This window comes from Rhamphochromis longiceps, linkage group LG3, assembly GCF_057381845.1.
Source record: "Rhamphochromis longiceps isolate RC_006_pf linkage group LG3, R_longiceps_female_GT1.1, whole genome shotgun sequence".
In the NCBI taxonomy this organism is placed as follows: Eukaryota; Metazoa; Chordata; class Actinopteri; order Cichliformes; family Cichlidae; genus Rhamphochromis; species Rhamphochromis longiceps.
This window is the reverse complement of record NC_140559.1, coordinates 59,975,772-60,002,255: the sequence shown is the minus strand read 5'-3', so window position 1 is coordinate 60,002,255 and position 26,484 is coordinate 59,975,772. Positions and strand designations below refer to the sequence as shown.

The following is a 26,484-nucleotide window of genomic DNA, read 5'->3' as shown; positions in this document are numbered from 1 at the left end:
GGGGGGAGGCTAGGAGGAGGAGGAGTTTTGGCCGTCCGACTGCGGTCTGGAGTGTGGGGCCTCCCTGCTGCTGCGGAGTCGGGGCGGTCTGCCTCCCCCCACCGCAGGGAAAAGGGTAACACCACCTGGGTCTGGGTGCAGTTCCCCCCTCCAGGGGCAAGGGTACTGTTACATCCTGGGAGGCTGTGGGAGTGTGTGGGCGTGGTGTTGTCTTCTCCCTCTCCTCCTCCTTCGTTCTGGCCCCTCCCCTTGTCTCTCTCTGCCCCTGCCTTCTCCTTTAGGTCACACCTGCTGCTCATCTGCTCTCATTACAACCAATTACCCTCAGGGGTGATATAAGCTGGAGAAGAGCAGTGTGGAGGAGGAAGGGAGAGGTTTCCAGTGGATTTCCTCTGTGCTGGTCAGAGTGTGCTACTGGCTTAGGTGTGGAACAGCCTGCTGCGTATGACCAGCCTTCTGGTGTGTGGCTCTTTGTGAGTAGTGCTTAACTGAGCAGTGATTGCCCATGAGTGACGGCGGCCTTCATTAGTTTGTGTGGCCTACCTGGATATTGTTTGCTAGCAGCGTTGCTGTCTCTTTCTGTTGAAGCCTTATTGTTGCTTTCTTTGTTGAAGTGGTCATTACCACTTTGGGTTGACCTCCCTGATTTCTCATTAAAGCAGCGGTGCTGTCTCCTTTTGTTGTTGCCATTTATATGATTATTGAGGTGTTTGCCTACAATAAAGATCTATTTTATGTTAAATACCTCTGCCTGGCGTTCTTTTCATTCCACCTGGATCTAACTGTTACTGTCCCCCACCCTCATCGCCTAGACTTTTAAGTGGGGACGTAACAGGTACCTAGACCCGGTTCGTAGAGTACGCTTGGGGAGTGTGATCGTGTGTACAGCGTCTCTTTATGTCTGTCTCCACGTTGGTTGAGTGTGGAGTAAGTGCATATGAGAGCATGAGGGTGGGAATGGATGTTTGTGTCTGTGTGTGCCTGTATGTCTGTGTCTATATGTCAGGTTGGGTGTCAGGCGCCACCTCTCTGGGGACATCTCAGGCCCTCCAAGGTTTGGAGGCCTATCTCCCCCCACCACCACTTCCCCTGCCAGTGGCGGACTCCCTCAGACATCGGTGCGTTGGTGGTTCTCTGTGTCCGGGGATGGGCGTCCAGGTACACACCGGCTCACTCCTTGGCGGCCGCTTATCGGGGCCTGGAGCCTGGGGCTCGCTCGGGCCACTTCGGAGGTGGGGTGCCCCCGGCCTCTCGGCCTGGGGCTCGGTCACTCAGGCACGGCTGGCTGCCGGCGGAGCTCACGGGCGCGTCACTGCAACTCCCCCTGGCTTCTGCTCCGCGGCTGCTGAGTGAGCCCTCATCTGGGACTCTACTCAGCTCTTTCTGGGACAGTGGCGCGGCTGCCCCTCTGTTGGTCTTCCTTGGTCTCTTGTGTTCTGGGGGCCTCTGGATGTCTGGAGTTTTGATCTCCTCCATACCTGCTTCATGCCCTGGAGGACGGGGCTGTGCCCCCCCACACCCTCTAGCAGATCATTACATGAAGGAACCTTTTAAAAAAAAAAAAAAAACAAGCGCGTCCATGCTCACAGGTGTACACACGGGTGCTCACACCCACAAACTACACCCTTTTTGGCTCCTACCTCAAAGCACACTGTGTTCTGTTGATCTTATGTGCTGCACAATAATGTTTAATATTTAGTATTTACTGTCATATTCCCATATATCATTGTGATGTTGTTTATTCTATTACTCTTGTTCTCTTCTGCTTGTTTTCTTTTTTCTTTCTCAGCAGGTGATCCAGGTGATTGATATATGCGTTTTTTTTTTCTTTTTCTTTTTTTCCTGCCCGTTCTGTTGATTTTTGTTTTTTGCCCTTCTCCTCCGTCCCTTTTCTCAGCTGTTTCTCTTTCCCTCTTTCTTTCTCCCCTTCTTTCCCCCAGTCAAGTCTGTCCCGTATTCAGTAAGTGAAAATAAAATAGACAATAAAAGGTGAATCAAATGGACCATTACGGCAAGGCTGGGATGGTCAATTTGGTAAAGTAAATCCGTTGGGCATCTTTCTTTGCCTTTAGACAACAATTCTGATGGCAAAAGAGCCAAACGGGACAGGCAAAAAAAAAAAAAAAAAAAAAAAATTAGACTGCAGGTAAAAGTGAGTCTGTGCAAGGAGTAGGGATGGGTATCGTTTAGGTTTTATCCGATACCGGTGCCAAACCGGTACTTTTGAAACGGTGCCAGTGCTTAAAGAATGGAGAACACAAAATTGGTCCAAAAACCTCTCATGTTCAGCTGTTTTTTTTGTAAAAAGACAACAATGTTAGCCTTTTCTGCAGCTATGGGGCTTATATGGCATCACTCTTGGCTGGAAGCAGTGCTTAAACAATGGAAAAACCATAAACTTTGTCCAAAAACCTCTCATGTTTAACTGTTTCCCACTTTTTCTTTGGTCATTTTAGCCTTTTTGGCCAGGGTGAAGGGAGTATCTGCCATCAAACAAGAAGAGAGCCACATGTAGCTATGATGATGTTTGCTAGTTCACCTTACATGAATTAATGTAATAACGTGGTTAGCCTACTCAACGTAAATTACACACGAACAACACTAAGCTACTCACGCAGAGAAGAACGGCTGCTGCTGCATCATCATCCGTCATCATTTCTGCTACACTGGCAGGGCTAGGGACCAGGACTCTCCTCTTCGTGTTTTTGGGGGATGTTGCTAACTCCGGGTCCGATAACAGGCAACCCACCCGCAGTAGATGTGCACGGTGTGAGGTCTCGCAGCAAGCTATCAAATACGGCACATTTCTCGGTTTTTAAAAAAAACGCTATGCGTCGCCAGGTGTTTCATCGGATTTGAGGTGTTACCTCCTTTGACAGTATCACAGTATCAGCTTAAAGTACTTGTTGCAGGCTGCTGAGTTTGCATCCTTTGCTGTGAAGTACAGCCAGACTTTTGACTAGTGATGTTCGATTCGTGAACGAATCGTTCAATACTCGAGAATCACTTTACTGACTCGTGAATCATGATTCACAAGCCCAACTGACTCACTGACTCATCCCTGTTTCTGTTAGCAAACTAATTCGCTTAGTAGAAATATATCTAGCTTATAATTAAAATTGTGGGGGGGGAACAACAGCCAGTTTCTTAACAAAAGCATTTCTGCTCTGAACTGGAAGAAAAAACCCTGAGTAGAAGCTCACATCAAGAAAATAGCTCCTCGGTTCACAGTAGCATCGCTCTGCTAACATGCTAACAGCACATTTGAGCTACTCACCCCCTCCCTTCCTGTGTTGAATCGTAAGCGTAAGCAACTCACTCAGGAATCGCTCACCCCCTTCCCCTTCCTCCTGTGCTGAATCATAGAGCACTCACTCACTCACTAACCCCCTCCCTCCTGTGCTGAATCGTAAGCGTAAGCGAATCACTCAGGACTCACTAACCCCCTCCCTCCTGTGCTGAATCATAGAGCGAACGAACGAATCACTCACTCGCTCACCCCCTCCCTCCTGTGCTGAATCATAGAGCAAGCGAACGAATCACTCACTCACTCACCCCCTCCCTCCTGGCTCACAGCTTCTTCTTCTTCTTGGTTGGCAACCAATGTTAAGGCGCATTACCGCCCCCTGGCTCACAGCTCAGTGGACATTTAGATGAGAAAATATATATTTAACACATTTAAGGAAAATACTAATAAAATAAAAATAAACAAAATAAATGTTTATTAAGCAATTTCGATAGGAAATTGCTTAATTTTAGAAATGTTCTTGCTCTTTTTTGCTGTATAAAATAGTTGGTTTTTTTTAGAATCATTCATCTTAGCAGTGGGATTTACATGAAAAGAGAAACAAATTAAGTTTGAGTGAAAATGTAAATTTTTTCCACTCCCTGGTCAACTGACTCAGTGAATCAAATGACTCAAAAAACTCGATTCACTTTGGTGAGTGACTCAATAAAACCCGATTCAGTAAAAAGAATCAAATTTACCATCACTACTTTTGACTGCTTCGCCTTGGTCATTTTTAATCTGTAGCTCTGCTCTAAAAGAACGTACGTACCTGGCCCCGCCTACTATCCTCGGAAACGTAAAATGATTGGCTAGAATCTAAAGTGTATCACAGCTCAGGAAAAAAAAGCACCGAAATAAAGCACCGAAATGTGGGCTGCTTTTCGGTCTGGTTACTACCGTTTATGTCAGAACTGGTGCCATCATCTTATTTTAATATTTTCCTTCATAAGTAATAAACTGCTTTATATGCAGCAGTTTTGTTTTCATATGTGTGCGTTAATAGCACGTGCACACGTTAGTAATCGTCAGACGGAGGTAACTCTCCACCCTCCTCCACCTAAAATCTATTTAAATAAATAACTCCCCAAAAACCAGCAGCTATGTTATAGACACCACCTTATATAAAAGATGGATGTGGCCACAGACTGTATATAAATGATGGAAGCATCAACAGACTGTATAAAAAAGTAGAAGTAACCACGTGACATCATCCGTCTGTGAAGCCTCCGTTTAAGCACTTTGACTTGATTTTTGTTTCCAGATGTGATCGTTCACGCCTCAACACAAAAATCCACCAAACTAAGCCAACATGACCCGAGCTGTTTCACAGAGGAACTATTTTTTCTTTCTGTCTACAGCCGCCAACCAAAGAAGCGAGCTAACGGGTGCTCTCGGACTCGTCCTAAAGGGCACTGAAAGAAACATGTGAATTTCATTTTCATCTGGAAAAGAAAGATAAATTAGAAGGAGGAGTTGATTTCTACACAGAGACAATGCTGCTGGGATGTTAAAGATATGAAGGAATGAAGGAAAGAGTATGGAGTTAACTCCATACACCCCTTGCTGACACGAATGTTTATTCTTTAGCTTGCCCTGATCGACAACAGCCTGTGTGCCAGACCATAGATTTAATTGAGGTGGATAATTGCTAAAAGTAATCTGCATTAAGCTCAGGGTTGCTCAAATTCAGTACAATGACATATGAGATGTAGTAAAACAGGCAAATATTTAAACTAACAATGTGCATAGAGGCACGTGACCTGTGTGAAAGACTGTCGTCTTATTATGGGCCATTGTTGAGGTATAGAGCACACCTGTGAAAACAATTAATATGCTGAACCCTGTATGAAACATCTAAAAGTACATGATGGAGAAGCTGAATTGAATATGAAAGTGCAAGTCTTTGCCACTGTGGGCAAAGCACGCAACCACTGTGTGAGGTTGCGTTGCGGTCTCTTCTGAGCTGATGAGCAAGCTACACATTATCAGATCGAGAGCTGGCTGAGAACTCCTCAAAGAGAGGGAAACAGAACTATGATAACTATGATAACTGGAGTGTGCAGAGTTTCCATGAGCAGTTTTTCTGCATCTTGACTCGTGTGTGTAGAGTGTTCATAGCATCAGCATCATGTTTTTGTTTATTTGTTTTGTTGGGTTGAAAATAGTTAAATAAACTTGTGATCATATTTATGGATCACCATGGCACATATCATCAGCCATATGATTTATTTATGCAGATGAAAAAGTGAGTGTGAATGTGTTTGACGTCACAGTGTTTTTGTGCGCTGTGTAAACGTAATTGCCTCCAATTGTGAGAGCGGTGATTCTGCAGGTCACCAGCTATTGTAAAGAAGAAAAAAAAAAGAGAGTGAAAAAGAGACAAAATTTATATTGTAGATAAAAAATAATAATAGGAAAAAGGTTTTGTGTTGATCAGACAAGAACAACTACAATTTCATTTTCTGCTTTTAAGAAAGGACTGTTCACAAAAACAGAGAGAGAGAGATGTGTGTTGATTAAGCAGTGATGATAATATTTCATAGTCACTACAAAACTTGATCTATTGATTGAACTAAATAATAAATAATAGCTTAAAATGTATATAGGCAACAATTACAAGCAAACCCGTATATGTAAGCATTTAAACACTGAAGATAATAACATTAACAGTATTTTGTCTAAGTCTGCCATTGTAGGAATTCATGGCACCGAGACAAAAACTTGGCGCACAGTGTGGCGTCAAAATAGGCGCACACCTTTGACGCTGCATTTTCTCCGTCTTCCTCGTCCACACGTAAATGCTAAACGCAGTTTACGTGTGGACAAAAGGTGCAAACGCAAGTTAGGTGAGCGTGCAGCGTAAAGTTTGAATTGAGTGCGAATCGAAGCGGGTGCTCACCAATCATTAAAAGTAACAAAGTCACTGAACACATTTATACAGTTACCTTTACGTTTATCAATCATACATCACAGATTTACAATTTTTTGTAGTACTATGCTAAAAAGCAACTACAGAGCGAAAGTCTGGGTCAAGCGCCGAGGCGACGGCAAGGAGGGGGAGATACAGGAGCGGTGGAGGAAGATCTCAGCCTGGGCGTTTACCGTCTTATGTAGTCTGGAAGATGTGTGGATGGTGGGGTGGGTGCAGTTTTCTCTGTGGTGGGGTTGGGTGGACTGTCCAGGGCTCTGTGGAGCCGGAGGGCGCTACTGCACTGGGCCCCGGTCTGATGGGCCTGGGCCCCCCTTCCCTGGCGGGTCGCGAAGGGTGGGAGTGCCTACTGGGGTCAGCGGGGGAGCTGGCCCCAGGGAGGGGTTACCTGCCCCTCCCTTCCTTCCCTCCCCATCTCCAGCTGCCTCCCTCTTCCCGCTCCTCCACAACCACCCACACATGCAGGGCCTTGGAGTGGGGGTATGTCACCAGGGTGCAGGGGAGGCTACCCCCCCCCCCCCCCCCCCCCGTCCCCTTCTGGCTGCCTATGCCTCAATTTTATCCCACAACTTAGACATTCACATTATTCACACTCTCATTACACATACATATAGGATCTTGGGGGTGGGCACAATCACGGAGTCCAAATTACCATCAGGGTGTATACCTCACCCCTGACGTCGTTGCCCACCTCTCAATTTTAAATACACTTAGTCATTGAGGGCTAGCAGGAGGGACTATGCGCTTACCTGCTGCTCCTTGGCAGGTAGCTCCATGCCCTCCTGGGTTTTAATTGCACCTTAGAACACATATGCATCAACACTACAATGAGCGGGTGGAGGGAGGTTTGGAGTCTTCTCCCACCCCCATTCTCTGCGGCCTGCTGGAGCGGGAGGGCTAGTAGGAGGAGTTGGCCGTCCGACTGCGGTCTGGGGTGTGGGGCCTCCCTGCTGCTGCGGAGTCGGGGTGGTCTGCCTCTCCCCACCGCAGGGAAAAGGGTAACACCACCTGGGTCTGGGTGCAATTCCCCCCTCCAGGGGCAAGGGTACCTAGACCCGGTTTGTAGAGTACGCTTGGGGAGTGTGATTGTGTGTACAGCGTCTCTTTATGTCTGTCTCCACGTTGGTTGAGTGTGGAGTGAGTGCATATGAGAGCATGAGGGTGGGAATGGATGTTTGTGTCTGTGTGTGCCTGTATGTCTGTGTCTATATGTCAGGTTGGGTATCAGACGCCACCTCTCTGGGGACACCTCAGGCCCTCCAAGGTTTGGAGGCCTATCTCCACCCACCACCACTTCCCCTGCCGGTGGCGGACTCCCTCAGGTGTCGGTGTGTTGGTGGTTCTTTGTGTCTGGGGGTGGGCGTCCGGGTACACACCGGCTCACTCCTTGGCGGCCGCTTGTCGGGGCCTGGGGCCTGGGGCTCGCTCGGGCCCCTTTGGAGGTGGGGTGCCCCCGGCCTCTCGGCCTGGGGCTCGGTCACTCAGGCACAGCTGGGGGCCGGCGGAGCTTACGGGCGCGTCACTGCAACTCCCCCTGACTTCTGCTCCGCGGCTGCTGAGTGAGCCCTCATCTGGGACTCTCCTCAGCTCTTACTGGAACAGTGGCGCGGCTGCCCCTCTGTTGGTCTTCCATGGTCTCTTGTGTTCTGGGGGCCTCTGGATGTCTGGAGTTTTGATCTCCTCCATACCCGCTTCACACCCTGGAGGACGGGGCTGTGGCCCCCCCACACTCCCTAGCAGATCATTACATGGAGAAACCTTTGGAATGCAAGCATGCTGATCCACACAGGTATGCACACATGGGTATTCACAGACGCGGACTAAAGCTTTCTTGGCTTTAAGACATGCATGCGCTCAAAGCACACTGTGCGCTGTCTATCTTGCGTGCTGCACAATATCGTTTATTATTTAGTAAATATTGATATCTATGACTAGCTAGTTTATTGTGATGGTGCTTTGTTTTCTCTATTATTATGTTGCTCTTTGTTGTTTGCTGTCTCCTCTGTTTGTTTTTTTTGTTTGGTTTTTTTTTTTTCTCCATACAGGTGACCCAGGAGTTCTTTTTTTTTTTTTTTTTTTTTCTCTCTCTTCCCCCCCCCTTCTCACCGTCTCTTCTCCCCTTTGGTTTTCTTTCTTTCTCTCCCCCTCTTTCTCTCATTCATTCCCCCTGTCCTATTTATTAAAAAAAAAAAAAAAAAAAAAAAAAAATGACAAAGGATGAACTGAAGCTCTGCCATCACGTAATGTCGCATACTGCTGTTTCTGATGTCATTTAAAAAAAAAAAAAAAAAAAAAAAAAGAACAAAGGAACCCTCGAAGCGTTAAAGCTAGCTTTGTAAGAGAATATAACGGAAAAGTACACAGCAAATTCAACAGTGTTAAATGTTTTGGTGTTAATAGTCTTCTTGCAAAAGTAGAGTTAATTTTACTCTAAGCAGAGTCACATTCTTTTAATGTAACTCTGAGGTGTAAAATGATAGTAGTTAAAATCGAGTGTTAAAAATGAGTGTTTCTCTGTCAAATCTGGAGGTGTTACAATGGAAACATTAACTCTTGACCTCTTAACTCTGAACTCCTACAGGGGCTATGACACCAACAGAGTAAATTCACAGACTCCGCCCCCAGCACGGCTCCAATCGAAGCTGAAGTGAAGCCGTTTCAGAACATTTTGCTCTACATATTTGAGTTGTTTGCCATGCTTGGTAAGTCATTCTTTCAAATATTGTTTCAATTATTATTATTAGCTTTTACTTCTGTGGCTCTTTGGAGTTGAGACAAAGCTGTGTGAAAGGCATTAGCCATGTTGCTCGCTGATAGCATAACATTCTGTTTTAGCTAGCTGAAAGGTATTGTTTGCGGGCAAATACCACAGCCTTGAAAAAAGCTTGCATGTGAATTTTCAGTCAAACTTTTGGTCAAATACACCTAAAACAATGTGTAGAATGTGAAATGTTGGTATAATGGTGCTGCTTGAAGCCTGAAAACGATCGCCCATTAAAAAGCGAGCAAACAGCAGTAGCAGACGTCCTGACTGGATTCTACGTTAGCATAGATCCCTCCAGAGTTTTGTGCACACGGTTTAGGTAAAAATGAAAAAGGTTGAGGTTTTACATTTAGTTCAGTATTACCTGTTGCCTGTGTCCTTGTCTTTTGGGAAAATACTTTACACAAGTAATGGCTCAAAGAGGGTTCCTTTTTTTTTTTACTGGGCTGCAATTGTTTACTGGATTATTTGTGCCATTAATTAGTGTCAACTAATTTTTATTCAATCTCCGCACAGGATATGCTTGTGAAGATGGAATATGGGGGAGAGCAGAAGTGCGTTGAAGTTCCACAAAGGGATGAATGAAGGACATGCATATTGTATTGAAGCAATAAGTGATGAGATGCTGTTATTTGCATTTACCATGTCAGACCTTTTGATAAACAAAATTCTAATGAAAGTGAGAACATGTATACCTTTACATCTTTCAGAAAATGTTTTGAAATTGTGGTGCACAGTTCAGAATAAATGTTTTTCAAAAACCATTGCATCTTTTTAGTAAATGTTTATTTCCAAAAGAAATTTCTAGAAGTTCAGAACAGTAAAATTCCCGCTTTTTAGAATGAATTAGAAGATAACTCTTACGTAGTTAAACTAAAATACTCTTTGAGAGTTGATATATAAACTCTTAACACCAAGTGTTAAATTATCAACTCCAGACAGATTTGGTATTTAACACTAAATCAGAGTTAACGTACCAACTCTCCAAAAAGAGTTAAATTAACACTCTCTGGTGTGGACCCATATAGACACTTTAATAGTGTTGAAATCAAATCCGACAGTGTTAATTTGGACATGCTGGATTTGCTGTGTATGAAACGAAAATGTTTTCTTTGTTGATAGACTTTGTTTGCAGTGCAATTTATTTGTTGCCGGATTGTAAGATGAAAGTAGACACAATTTCGGGCTCCCACATTTTATCCGAAACTTTACATTAACAAATTTGTTTTGTTTTTTTTACAATTATTCAAATGCAACCGTGGAAATAACGAATAGAACAAAAGTCATTCATTCTTACCTTATACTAATCGTGGTGCAGGCCAGTGCAGTGCATGAACTGATGCCTTCTCCGGTCAATTCCGCTGAGAGTAAATCTAATGTCCCGCTCTACTGTACAAGACAATGGTTACCTGGAGGGATGTACCAATGTGATAGGGGTGCTGCGGAATAGTCCAAGTGGTAGCAGCTTTAATTTCCCGCTCAACCATAAATCGATGGTTTTTCAACGTGATTGTTGTCACCTTGTCAACTATAAATAGATCAACAATCAACGATGACAGAACAACAGTGAATCAATGTTATTTCAATGTCAGTGTCAGGTTTCATCAGTATTTCAATGTTGTTTCAACATTGGTTTTGTGTTGACATTTCAATTCTGACGATTCTGATGGTTCAGATGGAAAATCAACATCTGTTCAATGTCTCCTTGCTATCTGGGTGGTGTCTTTGGGAACACCTTAGGGGGAAATGACAGTAATATGACTGAACCATATGGGAACAAAGAATAGGCACTTTTTTGTGCTACCGAAGTTTCCTCGCTTTCATTCAAAATCTGTTTATCTTTAAACAATTGAAACATAATGGCTTCAAGCTGACATTGAGGCCTGTGGGGCACTATCAGCCACTGAGACAGTAGACAAGTGACTATTTCACACTTTAAGGCTGCCTGTTTATTTAAGGGAGATGAACAGTACATTATAACTGTACATAATAATATCAATGATGATAGATTAAATAAATGGGTTTTTGAAAGACGCTTGTGCATTTTTAAAGTCTAAAGTGTTGAATTGATCTGAGTATGTCATCTGTTCAAAGCCTCTCATCTGTGTTTATGTTTTTTCGTGTTTTGCCAGGTCAGTCTGTGTTAACGGTGTTATTAACTGCATTCTTCAACTAAAGAAGTGAGAACAAATGATGTGGGGTTTTGTTTTTTTGCAATAGGCTGCAAGTAAATGTGTACAGATACAATTTAAAATTGGTTCTTTGTTAAGTTTTCTGGTCCTTTCCGTGACTTAGGTGTCTGTTTATGTTTGAATGTTTCAGAGATTAGTGTGAAGGGTCTTAACAGACAAAAAGTGGTCAAATACAAGCCCTGGATTAAAAATCAGAAACACTTTAAAAAGCCTGGAGAGCTATTCCTTAATACCACTTTAAAGATTACAGGGAAGTCCGGATCCCTGGAAGCAAATGAGGGATGGCTCAAGACTTTTGCACAGTGCTGTACATGTCATGTTCCCTGTTTTATAGCTCAGCTCAAACTGACACGTTCTCACTAACTGCTTCTCATTTTCTCCACAGTAAACTTTGACCACTTCCAGATACTGCGGGCCATCGGGAAAGGAAGCTTTGGAAAGGTAATGCAGCCTCCATTTTTCACGCCACTTGTATATTGTTTGCCCTTAATTACCCACCACGGTCGTCATCTCTAAAGAATCAGTGCAAGCGAAGCGAAATGTGCTGGATTACACTTTAGTTCTCGTGTGCTGCTGTTATTTAATAACAGTTATAAATGCAGCTTATGTAATTATTTCTATAAAGTCAGTAAGAGGAGAGCCGATTTCTATTTCATCTCACTCAATCTAGGTGGGAATTTTGACCCCACGTCTCAATTTAATTACAGAGCACATTGAACGTCTGGATGAGACTTCAGTAATGAATTCAGGACTGTGTGTGTGTGTGTGTGTGTGAGATACACAATTGGGGCTGCAGAGATTGGAATAGTTTACCTTCATTTTAAATATCACTGCCCTGTGCACATTGTCGGCTTTAAAATTCAAACTTAAAGAGTTTGTAAGTAAACTGGCTGAGATGAGACAGACGATGCACCGGGTCCTCGTCTGAGTGCTGGCTTTCAGTTGTGCTGTCTCTCTTCCCCAGCCATGCACACACAGACACTGTGCTACACTTACACAGTGAGACAGATGCTCACAGAGACGTCCAGATACATTTTGTCCTCGCTGGAGGTCATCTTGTGTTTTTTGGCCCACTGTGGCCTCACACCGAGCTCCTGCTGTTTTTTGAACACTTTAACAGCACCAGTCTTTAGCTTCCTGTTGAACACCACGTCTCAATTTAATTACACAGCACATTGAACGTCTGGATGAGACTTCAGTAATGAATTCAGGACTGTGTGTGTGTGTGAGATACACAATTGGGGCTGCAGAGATTGGAATAGTTTACCTTCATTTTAAATATCACTGCCCTGTGCACATTGTCGGCTTTAAAATTCAATGTCTGTTCAATGTCTCCTTGCTATCTGGGTATGGTCCTGGTTGCTAGTGGAAATAAAGAAACAAAAGGAGGGTGTGATGTTCAGGAAGTACAGACTGTAGCTCAGCAGGTAGAATTACTAACTGGAAGGTTGGACGTTTGATCCCTGGCTGCTCCAGTCTGCACGCCACGGTATCCTTGGGCAAGATGTGGAACCCCGACTTCCTCTCCGATGCATCCATCATAGTGTCATTGTTAGAAAAAGAAGTGCTTGTGTGAATGAAGCACGCTGTATAAAATGCTTTGACTACTCATACAGAAAAGCAGCTCATAAGAACTGGTTCATTTTCCAGATAATTCCACTATTAAGACAACAGACATTTGGGAGGCTTTCTCTGAGAGTAACACTGAAAGTCTTGCTGCTCCTCCACAAAATGAACTTCAGATTAAAGACACAGCTCAGCTAAACACAACTCAAACTAATCTACACTATTTTTCTTTATTACGCAGCGTTTTTATAACTATTTCCAGATGTTTCTAAAGATGAAAACAGAATTAAACTCCAGCCTGATGCGTTTCTGAGGTTCCTGACTCTGACCGTCCCTCAAACGCCTCTCTGGGCGTTTCCTTCCGTCGCTTTCCTGAATGTTGTGGCGCAGTTGATCGTCTCGAAGTTAAGGTAACGTTAGCAGTCTGTACTGTTTTCCTGGCTGACATCAGCTGTGTGCAGCTTAGTTTCAGCATAAATCTGCTTCGTTTTATGTGAGATCAGAGTCTGGGAACGAGACAGAAACAGTTGATGATCAGCAGCTGAACTCAGAGTCGATGTTACTGTGGATCCACTGACTGATGTCTGTAGGCAGCTTCTCCTGCCTCCATCAGTCTGTTACGGAAGCCCGTTTCCGCCACAAAACAGGATCCATTCTCAAAATTTCGACTTATAGCTCGAAATTTCGAGTTAGTTCTGCCAATCAGTAATCTAGCTACAATGCGCACTCAAACCCGCATCGCAACAAACCGGCGCTTTCGAGAGTACGTTAGCTGATATTAACGCCATGTGATTCAGCTAATAACAGAAGGATTTCATCATTTGTGAAGCCACACAGACAATAATCAGCGACTTGTGCATTTATGACTGGCTGTAATTCTGGTATCTTAGCTGTAGCATTTGTAGCTGAGGGCTTCAGCTTCCGGGTAACAAGGAAATTACGTCATTCACGTAAATTACTGATTGACAGCACTAACTCTTAATTTTGAGTTAGTTTTTTCAAAATTCCAAGTTAATAAGTCGAAATTACGAGAAAATAAGTCGAAATTTCGAGTTCTGGATCCTTCTTTTTTTTAGTGACGGAAACGGGCTTCCAGTGTGTGGATGTTGTTTAACTGCTGACAGTGAGACAGGCTGTCCTAAGAGTCGCTGCCAACACTTCATCTATAAAATGCATTTCTCTGCTCGTTCGCTATAGTCTGCTGTCGTATTTGTATGCAGGTTATTTTCAGTTTAACTGGTGATGTTCATTCGTGTATTGTAGGTGAATGCGTTGATGATTGATCATAAATTAGTAAACTGGCCGTTTTTGCTCAATAATTCCTGTTTCATGTTCAAACCGTCAGACAGAAACTCTGCGTTTGTTTTTATGTTCTTCAGCCTGTTGTTCTTGAGGTAATCTGTGATGCGTTCAATGACCCTCCACATGCTCTGAGGGTCATTTGAAGAGAAACAGAACTTCATCTTTAGAGCATAAGTGGGTTTTTGCCCTCTTTATGCCCGCGGTCAGGCTCTGTTTATTGTAGTATAACACTCATAGGACACAGTGACCCGCTGCACACACACTGCACACACTGCACACACACTGCACACACACTGCACACACTGCACACACACTGCACACACACTGCACACACACTGCACACACACTGCACACAATGACAGCGGCAGAGTTTGTGTCTGATGTATTAAGTATGAAACACTGTTGAGCTAAAATCTGGTCAGAATGAATCCAGGTGCAGGTGTGTCAGTTTAGGACAACTGGACTAACATCCAAGTGCTCACAATATAAAGTGTATTCTGTAGTAACATCCTGGTGTTGCAGCAACAGTCTCACATGGAAACGTCAACAGTCAAACTCAAAATCTCTTTTTGTCAACAATAAAATGACAGCAGACCAATTTGAACAAAGTTGGTAAAAAGCTTCAGAAATTAGTAAAATATTAAAAAGTGTCTTGATGCTCAATCAAGAGGGTTAACACAAACATCAGTCCTTCTACTTAAGTATGTTTGACACTTTGTTTAAGCCTAACTTAACTTTACTGTTAACGAGTTTTCATGTTTCTGTAATCCACCAGTGTGCTCATGCTTTTTTAAGTGAAAACATATTTTTAATGATCAAATATAATTATGTTTGTTATTTGTGGATTTTAAATGTCCTTGACAGAGACAGATGATAATCATTATCCTGCACTGTGGTCTCAGGTTTGGTCGAGCTAGCACAAAGAATGGCTATGTTGAACTTCCTCCTGGGATCCACACTAAGAAGTGAGTCCAACATTAGCAGGGTCTCTCTCCTTGATCTGGATTCACTTTAGCATTCACAGTCACGTGAAGCTTGTTATTAACTCGATAAGTCAACCCAGGGTTTCAGCTGAGCGCTCACATGAAACACATGGTGTTGGCAGCATCTGATCAATCATATTCATGGAGACGTGTATCAGCAACAGAGCAGCTGAGTCAAACTAAACCACAGGAACAATATGAGGAGATACACACATAATAAAATACTAGCAGTAACACAGCTGCTGCAGACAAATCAGTCGTGTGATCGTGTGTGAGAGGAGAAGGACTGTAAAGGAGTTTGGTGTTAAAAGCTCTGTATGAATGTGGGAGACTTTGAAGGGCTTTAAAAAGGCCAATATAAAATAAAAGGCAGCAAAACTGCTGAGTGTGAAAGTCACCAGACTTATCAGACCTCTGTGATTAAGACCTGTAAGAACACCTATTTGTACTTGTTGGCATTATATCAAACACACACGTATATTAAGCCTTTGTTTGAACTCTGGTTGAATTTGTTACTTTCAGACTGTGAAACATCACAGAGGCTGCAGCTGCAGATCTTTTATTCACCTGGAAATTTACTTTAAATGTTAGATGGAAAATGTATTGCTCAGTTTAACCAAAGTAAGAACAAGAATCCATAAACCTTCATAAAGACAAACATCTCCCAGAACATTGAGCTGCTGAAGTGTCACTGAAGGGAAAAACTATTTGTCCTCCTCCATCCAGCAACACCTGAAACACCTGAGTGGAAGCTCCTCCCTACACTGTGTTTGAAGCAAAGCACAAAGGAGACACCTGCTGGAGCAGCTGGAGTCCTACAGACACTCAGCCTCTTCACTACACAAACACCTCCTACAACATCCACTCTTTCCACTCTGACTGCTGTGTTTGTGGAAACACTCCAACACACACCGCTTCACATACCAACATAGAAATGTGTGTGAAAAAGAGCTGAGCTGATATTAAACATGAGGATTTATTCAAAAATACAGAGTCAGGAACAACATCTAGACACACATTACCTCTCAGCAGCAGAAGAACAGCCTTTAAAGTTTACAACAATATACTTCGAGTCGTTGCTCTTTAAGGAAACACAGCTGGGTTCAGGTCCAGGAGATTCTGGCCTCTTATTGATCCTAAAAGAAAAACAATAAATGTAACAGCTTCATGAGACAGGAAGGAAAAACTGGAAATATTAAATTAAAGACATGATGAACAATCTGAATCTCATAAAAATAATGTACTTACTCTTTGTCACATAACAGTATTTTGTTAAAGTTTTCAATAATATCCTTCGACTCGTTGCTCTTTAAGGAAACACAGCTGGGTTCAGGTCCAGGCTCTGGATTAGTTTCAGGGTTATGTCCAGCTGAGCCTGGTACGCCCCACAGCTCTGGGCTTTAAAACAACACACACAGAGGTATGAGTGTGAATAATGATGGAGCAGTGATGTGAGTGCTGAGCTGTGACATGGAGAAGAGTCATGGACAGTTAGAGATGGTCATCTCACCTCTGAGCTTTGGTCTGGCTCTCATGTTCCCCACACAGAGTGCTTTTAGAGGGAGGGACTCCCTCCTCTCTGTCCTCACACTGATCCATGCTGCTGAAAACGTCCAGATGAACAGAATCAACTCTTTGGGGATTTACTGGATGATTGAGCATCAAGACACTTTTTAATATTTTACTAATTTCTGAAGCTTTTTACCAACTTTGTTCAAATTGGTCTGCTGTCATTTTATTGTTGACAAAAAGAGATTTTGAGTTTGAGTGTTGACGTTTCCATGTGGGACTGTTGCTGCAACACCAGGATGTTACTACAGAATACACTTTATATTGTGAGCACTTGGATGTTAGTCCAGTGGTCCTAAACTGACACACCTGCACCTGGATTCATTCTGACCAGATTTTAGCCCAACAGTGTTTCATACTTAATACATCAGACACAAACTCTGCAGCTGTCATCGTGTGCAGTGTGTGTGCAGTGTGTGTGCAGTGTGTGTGCAGCGGGTCACTGTGTCCTATGTGTCCTCTGGATTAAGCACGTAAACCTGTGACACAGACCACAGACTGTTTTCCTTCCTAGTGATGAAGGAAACGCTGGGCTGGCATGCAAAGGGGCATTTATTCCCTTCAAGGACCTGAAGCTTCATAAAGCACCCCTCCAATAGCCAAACCCACCTGTTCTCTGATTGGATTGTTAAATTTGTGATTGACATGACATTGGCCAATCAGATGAAAGGAAGAAAAATAGGGACGTACTTGTAACTTGAAACTTGAGTGCAGAGTTTCACACGTATTGCTTGGCTAAGTCCACACACAAAGTCTTTTTCCACCTACAAATCCTGATTTACAAGTACAAAATATTTATGACCACAATTTGAGCCCATACAGCCACAGACTGATGGAGGCAGCAGAAGCTGCCTACAGACATCAGTCAGTGGATCCACAGTAACACCGAGTTCAGCTGCTGATCATCAACTGTTTCTGTCTCATTCCCAGACTCTGATCTCACATAAAACGAAGCAGATTTATGCTGAAACTAAGCTGCACACAGCTGATGTCAGCCAGGAAAACAGTACAGACTGCTAACGTTACCTTAACTTCGAGACGATCAACTGCGCCACAACATTCAGGAAAGCGACGGAAGGAAACGCCCAGAGAGGCGTTTGAGGGACGGTCAGAGTCAGGAACCTCAGAAACGCATCAGGCTGGAGTTTAATTCTGTTTTCATCTTTAGAAACATCTGGAAATAGTTATAAAAACGCTGCGTAATAAAGAAAAATAGTGTAGATTAGTTTGAGTTTTGTTTAGCTGAGCTGTGTCTTTAATCTGAAGTTCATTTTGTGGAGGAGCAGCAAGACTTTCAGTGTTACTCTCAGAGAAAGCCTCCCAAATGTCTGTTGTCTTAATAGTGGAACTATCTGGAAAATGAACCAGTTCTTATGAGCTGCTTTTCTGTATGAGCAGTCAAAGCATTTTATACAGCGTGCTTCATTCACACAAGCACTTCTTTTTCTAACAATGACACTATGATGGATGCATCGGAGAGGAAGTCGGGGTTCCACATCTTGCCCAAGGATACCGTGGCGTGCAGACTGGAGCAGCCAGGGATCAAACCTCCAACCTTCCAGTTAGTAATTCTACCTGCTGAGCTACAGTCTGTACTTCCTGAACAACACACCCTCCTTTTGTTTCTTTATTTCCAGTAGCAACCAGGACCATAATGAACCCTGACTCCAACAGACACTCAGGATCCACCTGCCCAGTAAGTCACCCGCTAACTGCAACTATCAGAGCCCTGACCTTCTGCAGAGACGAGTCACACTGAACACAGCAAGTGTCCCTGCTCTCAGATACAAAACCTGCCTTTAAAAGTTCAGAGTAATGAAATCAGCAGTTCTGATTATAGAATTTGTAGTCTCACACACTTTTGTTTTGGTTCACATCAGTTGATATTCTGCTGCAAACAACTAATGAGAACATTTTATAAACCTTTGAGTGTCCATCAGGATCCTGTAGAAACAGCTTCCTTCTCAAATACTAAACATCATTATTTACATTCTGTTTATTTATTTTTTAAAGTCACTCTAGCACAGATTTCTTTAGCCGAATGTCTTTCTGTGTCTTCCATACAAACATTAAACATGAAAACACTCAACACAGCAACACTGAAAGCATTTGAGTGTAACTTTCATTCAAATCAAACTTTATACACAATTACAATAATGGAAAAAAGACAATCTAAATAGTAATACACAACAACCACAGCAGAAATAAATAAAAGAAAACCAAACACAATCCAGACATGAATACACAAATATATTTAAATCTATATATTTATACATTTTAATATGATGTAAAAGAAAACAAATACGAAACCTATCAAACTACCAATATAAAAAAAAAAACAAGATCAGAATCAGAGAGACTTTATTTATCCCCAAGGGCCAATTAACATACAACAGAGCAGCATGACGTTGAAGATAAGCACAATAAAAGTGAGATAATAAATACATATATACAGTTTTAAAATTACACAGTTTTAAAATTAAAGTGACTGAAGGTGAATACATAACTGTAAGTGACTAAAAGTGAGTAAAGTGTTGGTAGTATAAGAGAGTAGTTTATGTTTCTGGTGTGGGAAATGTTCTTATCAGCTGGAGTTAGCTGGGGACAAAGGTGGCGCTCCTCCTCCTCTCAGTCCTGCAGGAAATGCAGCGGAGGCGTCGCCCAGAGGGGAGACATTGAAATGCAGGGTGAAGAATGTGAGAGGGGTCGTTGATGATTTTGGCTGCCTGTCTAAGGGCCTGTTGATGAAAACCTGCCAGAGTTCTGACAGGCAGGCCAATGATTTTAGAGCACACTGATGCTGCAGTCTGTTCCTGTATGAAGGCTGAGGGAGTGGGACCAGCAGCTGATGGAGAAGGTCATGATGCTTTCAGGAAGGCGTAGTAAAAAGTCATCATGATGGGTGTGCTGACTCCAAAGGAGTTGAGTTTCCTAAGGAGGTTTAGCCACCATGTCCCCTGCATGCTGGTAAGGCCTGGTTAACACACACATCAGCGTGAACAAAGTGGGAAATGTGTTTCTTCTAATTTTGTTACCATTTTTATTTAAGAAAAAAGCATTAAAAGTGCCAGGACACGTGTAAGTAAGTAAATGCCAAACACAGCTTCTTATCATTGCAAACTCTTATGGCTGCAAATGTTTTACAATAAAAGCAAACGTAAGCATTTGTGAAAACAACGAAACAGCTCAATGATTTGCTAAATTTGTACTGTAGCATCCATCCAGAGGGTTTCCCAGGTTTTCACTAATGCTGCTAAAAAAGCTGCATGTACATGTTAGCAGGCGTAACAGGCCCCGGGACGATGGACAGTGTGCACCAGCTGGTTAGAACAAAGGAAATAATCAAATAAAATCATCGTTTTATTTCATCAACACACATAAAGGCCAGTTCACAAAAACTGACAAGCATTAGCTAACAGCTAACATGTAAAGGACGTGTGCAGGAGCCTGGATGCAGTTTGTGGAGTTTATATGATCAACATAGTTTTTGGGTTAAAGGTTAAAAGTATAAAGTTATGGCTCACTTGCTTAGAGTTGTATTATATGGGAAGCAGTGCTTACAGACTGACATAGTTTGATTTCTTTTGCTTCAAATGTATGCTTTTATTTTGATAGTCTGGCAGAGACAGGAAGTTAGCTGCCTCTCAGTCTCTCTGTTTGAACTGAACTTTGTAAGACTTTGATCCTTCTGGATTCAGGCACGTGTAGCTGCTCTGGACATTTGTACGGAAACATTTAAAACTGGACTCCTGCTGATTTTTGGAGAAACAGGGACTCAGTGGAGCGTCGAGCTGAGGCTTCATTCACTGCAAAGCTACAAAGTGCATTCATTTATCTTAACAAGCAAAGTTGATGTGATGTGACTGAAAAAACAAATATTTCTATTTTTCTGAACTTTCATCAGCTTGCTGAGCAGAAACATCTATGAAGAGTCCAGTCAGTGATTATTACTCATTAGAAGGGAAGATGAAGAATCCTGGTGTTGGAAGCTCACACTGTCTGCACTGTGCATGCAAAGTCCACTGAATGAATGAACCAGTGAATGTAGGAAGTGCCCACTGTTTCTGTAAGTATGGGAGGACCCACCTCTCTCTGCAGATGTCCCTGACACAGGCGGCCCTGGCCAGGATCTGCTCCCACTGGGCGTCCCTCCCCAGCACCACCCTGCTGTCCTGCTGGCTCATTAGACGCTGCAGCTCTGGGTAGACCCGGACCTTACAGACATGACCAAAGCAGCACACAATCAAAGACAAACAGAAGCTTTGAACACATGAATATGACATTTATAGTAATGCCTTATTATTGCAAACCTGTTTTTTCCACAGAGCGGTCATGAGGCGCAGTCCCACTGCTCTCAGCTTGGGGGAGCCAGCCAGCATGTGCAGACTGTGCAGCACGATCGGGAAGCAAAGCTGGAATATTACAGCACATATGATCAGAGCCAAGTTTACAAGAGAAACACACGGTTACAGCTGAAGAAGGCAGATGTTAGACGATGACTGCTGGTTTGGAGAGTCCAGCTCACTGACAGAGTGCTTTATACTACAGAGCACTGCATCTATCCCACACAGAGGCTGCTGTGGTGGAGTCCAATCCCAGCTCCTACAAACTGGGTACAAGAAACACTGTCTGTGTTCACACAGAGAAAACTGTGTGGAAGACGTGGGAATTTCTCTTTGCTCCTTTGTCAAAGTGCTAAACATCGAGAGGGGAACATTTCAGTTATGTGCACAAACTGATTTACCAACATTATCCACACACAGTGTCCTGCTAATGGTGCTAATATTTAGCACAGTTTGTTTAATGCAGTGTTTGAATTGTTGCTCTTGATATTGTGCCATTCATTTGTGCACAGAGATGGCATCACAGAGATTTGATGGACAGTCTGATCTCTGCTTTTACACTGATAAACCTCAAACACATCTTTGTTTATTAGGTTCATTTCAGGACCACAGACAGCGCAGGACGATCAGCTGTGCTTTATGGATCTACATAAACTCAGCTGCATTTGATGTGACAGACATGAGCTGTAGATCACAGATACACACACCCCATCAGCACAGATGTGTTAGTGGTGCTGTTAACACCAGCTGGAGACATTTACAGTTTGTTTTATCCCTCAGGTGTTGTCTAAATACAAGAATGTATGTGTAGGTAAAATACAGTGGGTTGCAAAAGTATTCGGCCCCCTTGAACTTTCCCACATTTTGTCACATTTCAGCCACAAACATGAATCTATTTTATTGAAATTCCACGTGAAAGACCAACACAAAGTGGTGCACACGTGAGAAGTGGAACGAAAATCAGACATGATTCCAAACATTTGTTACAAATCAATAACTGCAAAGTGGGGTGTGTGTTCAGCCCCCTTTGGTCCGAGTGCAGTCAGTTGCCCATAGACGTTGCCTGATGAGTGCTAATTACTAAACAGAGTGCACCTGTGTGTAATCTAATGTCAGTACAAATACAGCTGCTCTGTGACGGCCTCAGAGGTTGTCTAAGAGAATATTGGGAGCAACAACACCATGAAGTCCAAAGAACACAGCAGACAGGTCAGGGATAAAGTTACTGAGAAATTTAAAGCAGGCTTAGGCTACAAAAAGGTTTCCCAAGCCTTGAACATCCCACGGAGCACTGTTCAAGCGATCATTCAGAAATGGAAGGAGTATGGCACAACTGTAAACCTACCAAGACAAGGCCGTCCACCTAAACTCAGGCCGAACAAGGAGAGCGCTGATCAGAAATGCAGCCAAGAGGCCCATGGTGACTCTGGACGAGCTGCAGAGATCCACAGCTCAGGTGGGGGAATCTGTCCATAGGACAACTATTAGTCGTGCACTGCTGTCAGGGACCAAGCAGTAAAGCACAAAGGACACAGGTGGTTTTAATTCAAAAAAGGGGTTTTATTGACCCAAAAATATGAAAATATATTTAACAAAGCCAAAACTTGAAACCTGGCCCCACCTTGTCATGCGAATTCCTGAGATCAGATGGCCCAGGATGTGAGTGGGCGTTAAGGCGTCTGGGAAGGGATCTCAAAACTGGATTATAGATGGCAGAGAGTTGGGGTCGTAAACCCCCGCCTCTGTTCAAAGATGGTCGCTCACAGTAGACATAGATGGCTTCTTTCACTCCTCTTTCAAACCATCTGTCCTCTCTGTCCAAAATGTGAACATTGGCATCCTTTATCCTTAAGATGCAGATGGACTGCTGAGTCTTGTCCTGTGGAGGTGGCTCTTCTGTGTTGTGCCATGCGCTTGTGAAGTGGCTGTTTGGTCTCTCCAATGTAGAGGTCTGGGCATTCCTTGCTGCACTGTACAGCATACACCACTCAGGAATTCGCATGATAAGGTGGGGCCAGGTTTCACAATGAACTCACCCGAAACTCTGGCTGATTGGGGCCCACACCCAGTTTCACACCTTGTCTCAGAGGATCATCAGGGGGTCCTTTTGTCCCTCTGTGGGGGGTCACTCCCACTAGGTTTATATCTGGGACTCTCCACCATTTGACCTTAGAACTGAAGAAGCTTCTCGGATGAGAGGTGAAACGTCTTCAAGTAACTTAAAGAAGTCCAGACGCCTTTCTTTGCAAGCTCCTTTGACTACGATGACCTGGATGACTGAGAACCTTCACAGACATAAAGCTGAGCGATGACACATTTAATGCTGTCGAGCCAAAAACATCACTTTGAATCAACATCACTGCAGTAAATCATCATTTAGGTTTCATAGTGGTTAGCTTCTGGCTTTTCCTGTAACAAAGACCTGCTGCTGCACGTTTAACATGACAAGTACGAGCGAGCAGAGATCTCCAGAGGACTCAAATATGCCAACAACCTTCAACCAGTGCATCCAAACACCAGTGTGTGCAGCACTCTGGGAGCAATTAGAGCAGAAGGTGAATCCTCTGGGGCCCGGTGCACGCTTGAGTAATGAGGGATAAACTTCACACTTCATCTGCAGCTAGTGACTCCAACACAAGTCCAGAGGGAGGTCTGTCCCCTTAGAGCACTCCCTAACCTCTCCCTTTATACGGCAGCAGATCAGCAGCAATCACACAGCAGTGACAGCTTTTATCTTCCTGCTGATCTGAACCATTTCAAAGTCATGTGTTGGTGCCAAAACACCAGGTTATCAACATGTGTTTCCTGCTCTTAGAAAGACAAACACAAGCTAGCTCCCTTACATACAACATATCTACATGTCAGAGGGAACAACATGCATTACTTTATATTCAGTCCACAGATTTAAGAGAACAGTTGTGTGGGTTATCTACCTGGCAGGGGTCGGCAGCAGCGACAGCCTGGCTTGCTTTCAAAGCCAGCTGGCAGATGTTTTCCTGACCCATGATGATGAGATAAGTCACAATCAGGACAAGAGAGGAGGACAGGCGCTGGCTGGACAACAGGGCGGAGCTGACCGCCAACAGCCAATCGGTCGCTGCTGCTGGATTGTTGGCCACTTTGCGCAGTACCGACAAATAGGGATGGGTATTGATAAGATTTTCACGATTCCGGTTCCATTTTCGATTCTTTATCGATTCTGTTTAAAAAAGGAGAACATTGAGGTCGATTAGCTTAGAACTTTGTTTTATATCTTCTCTTTGAACAAGATAAATAAATTAATTAATTAACATAAATTATTCTGTAGCAATTACACAAGAATATCCAGTAATGTCCCTGCCTACAATTAAACACATTCACTTACCGAAAATCGGTGCCAGCCTTTGACCACAAACTGAGTCACTGCTCGGTGACGTTCGTCTGTCATGCCTGAAAGGAGACGCTACCGGCAGACTGCAGCGAGAACTGCCAGCGTCTGAGCCAGACTCTGTCTGTCTCATCATGGTCACCTAAATGCACAGTGATGGCAGGTTTGTAATAAGGCAGATCGCGCTAACATAATATGCACTGTTAGTTGATTATTTACCTGCCGCATTAACGGGAGAGGACGTGCAAACGTTACCGCTGCTGCTGGGTTGAGATTCACGAGTCCGGAGCGGAATTAAAAACACGACATTCATTTAAAGTTATCGTGTGTTATAATATATATAATATATAATATATATAATATATAATATATATAATATATAATATATATAATATAAAGTTCTTCCTCTCAAACAAATATTCCCAAATGTTTGTCCCAAACAAAGGAAACCAAGATTACCCTTCAGCCATCCACCCACTAACTAAACAACACTTTGGTTTTCTTACATATTTTAATATGAATTTATGCTTCTTGATGTTATGCAAACGGAATATTTTGCACAAATAGAAATTCTCTTTGAGTTGGACTGAATGAATTTCACTTAACCTGATAATAATATTGATAATAATAACAATTATTTATTACATATACTAAACAATGAGGGGATGAGCAGCATCAGTAAACACATATTGTTTTTGAATACTATTAATATACTAACACAGTAACCCAAGCCCCTCCCCAAACACACCCAGTCCCACCCACCTGCTGTTACCATAACGATAAGCCAGGCTGTACTGTCCACCTGCTACCAGCAGCCTGTTTACTGGCTCCCAAAAACAGGAACAGGTAAGTCAGCACCTGTTCATCTTATCAACAGCTTATTTACTACAATATGTAGAACAGAGTCACTGACCAGTCAGAGCAGCGTGACAGTGCACACACACACACACACACCACACACACACACACACACACACACACACACACACACACGCAAAACACACGCACACACACGCAAAACACACACATACGCACACACACACACGCATAACACACACACACGCAGACACACACACACACGCACACACACACGCAAAACACACACACACGCACACACACACACACACGCAAAACACACACACGCACACACACGCAAAACACACACACGCAGACACACACGCAAAACACACACACACACGCACACGCAAACACACACGCAAAACACACACAACCACACAGGCAAAACACACACACACACGCAAGCAAAGACACGGACGCACACGCAAACACACACGCAAAACACACACACGCACACGCGCGCGCACACACACGCACACACACACGCAAACACACACACACGCACACACACACGCACACACACGCGCACACACACGCACACACACACACGCAAACACACACACACGCAAACACACGCACACACACGCGCACACACATGCAAACACACACACACACACATGCACACACACGCAAACACACACACACGCACACACACACACACACGCAAACACACACACACGCACACATGCAAACACACACACACACGCACACACACACGCACACACGTGCACACACACACACACGCAAACACACACGCACACACGCGCGCACACACACGCAAACACACACACGTACACACACGCAAACACACATACACACACAAACACACGCAAACACACACACACACACGCAAACATACCCACACGCAAACACACGCACACACACACACACACGCAAACACACACGCACACACACACGCAAAACACACACACACACACAAACACACACACGCAAACACACCCACACACGCAAACACACGCACACACACACACACACACGCAAACACACCCACGCACACACACACACACAATCAAACACACGCACACACACGCACATGAAAACACACACGCAAAACACACACACGCACATGCGCACGCACACATGCAAACACACACACACGCAAACACACACACGCACACACACACACTCACGCAAACACACACACACGCACGCAAACACACGCGCACACACACACGCAAACACACACACGCACACACACACACTCACGCAAACACACACACACGCAAACACACACACGCACACACACACACACTCACGCAAACACACACACACGCACGCAAACACACGCGCACACACACACA

The 26,484-nt window shown here is 43.7% G+C and overlaps 2 protein-coding genes and 1 long non-coding RNA gene across 4 annotated transcripts in view; 1 reads left to right on the top strand and 2 right to left on the bottom strand.

The window, feature by feature from the left end:
* The window catches only part of LOC146675502 (uncharacterized), a 59,282-nt gene extending 49,577 nt beyond the window's left edge, over positions 1–9,705 (top strand). Inside the window, exons 2-3 of the long non-coding RNA XR_014910288.1 lie at positions 8,800–8,920; positions 9,499–9,705. This is a non-coding gene — a long non-coding RNA (uncharacterized LOC146675502). The remainder of the gene's footprint in view (positions 1–8,799; positions 8,921–9,498) is intronic.
* Positions 1–17,666, bottom strand: part of LOC146675501 (protein NLRC3-like) — a 507,908-nt gene extending 490,242 nt beyond the window's left edge. For both annotated transcript variants that reach the window (XM_085400511.1, XM_085400512.1), the window contains exon 1: positions 17,621–17,666. The gene's annotated coding sequence lies outside the window, so the exon portion shown is untranslated. The remainder of the gene's footprint in view (positions 1–17,620) is intronic.
* Positions 17,667–19,210: 1,544 nt separating this feature from the next.
* LOC146675500 (focadhesin-like) lies at positions 19,211–24,734 on the bottom strand. The gene is made up of 3 exons (XM_085400547.1): positions 20,905–24,734; positions 20,681–20,808; positions 19,211–19,568 (listed from the first exon to the last, which is right to left on the bottom strand). The coding sequence occupies exons 1-3, from the start codon at positions 20,971–20,973 to the stop codon at positions 19,526–19,528; spliced, it is 240 nt and encodes a 79-aa protein (XP_085256673.1). The 5' UTR covers positions 20,974–24,734; the 3' UTR covers positions 19,211–19,525.
* Positions 24,735–26,484: the final 1,750 nt, after the last annotated feature.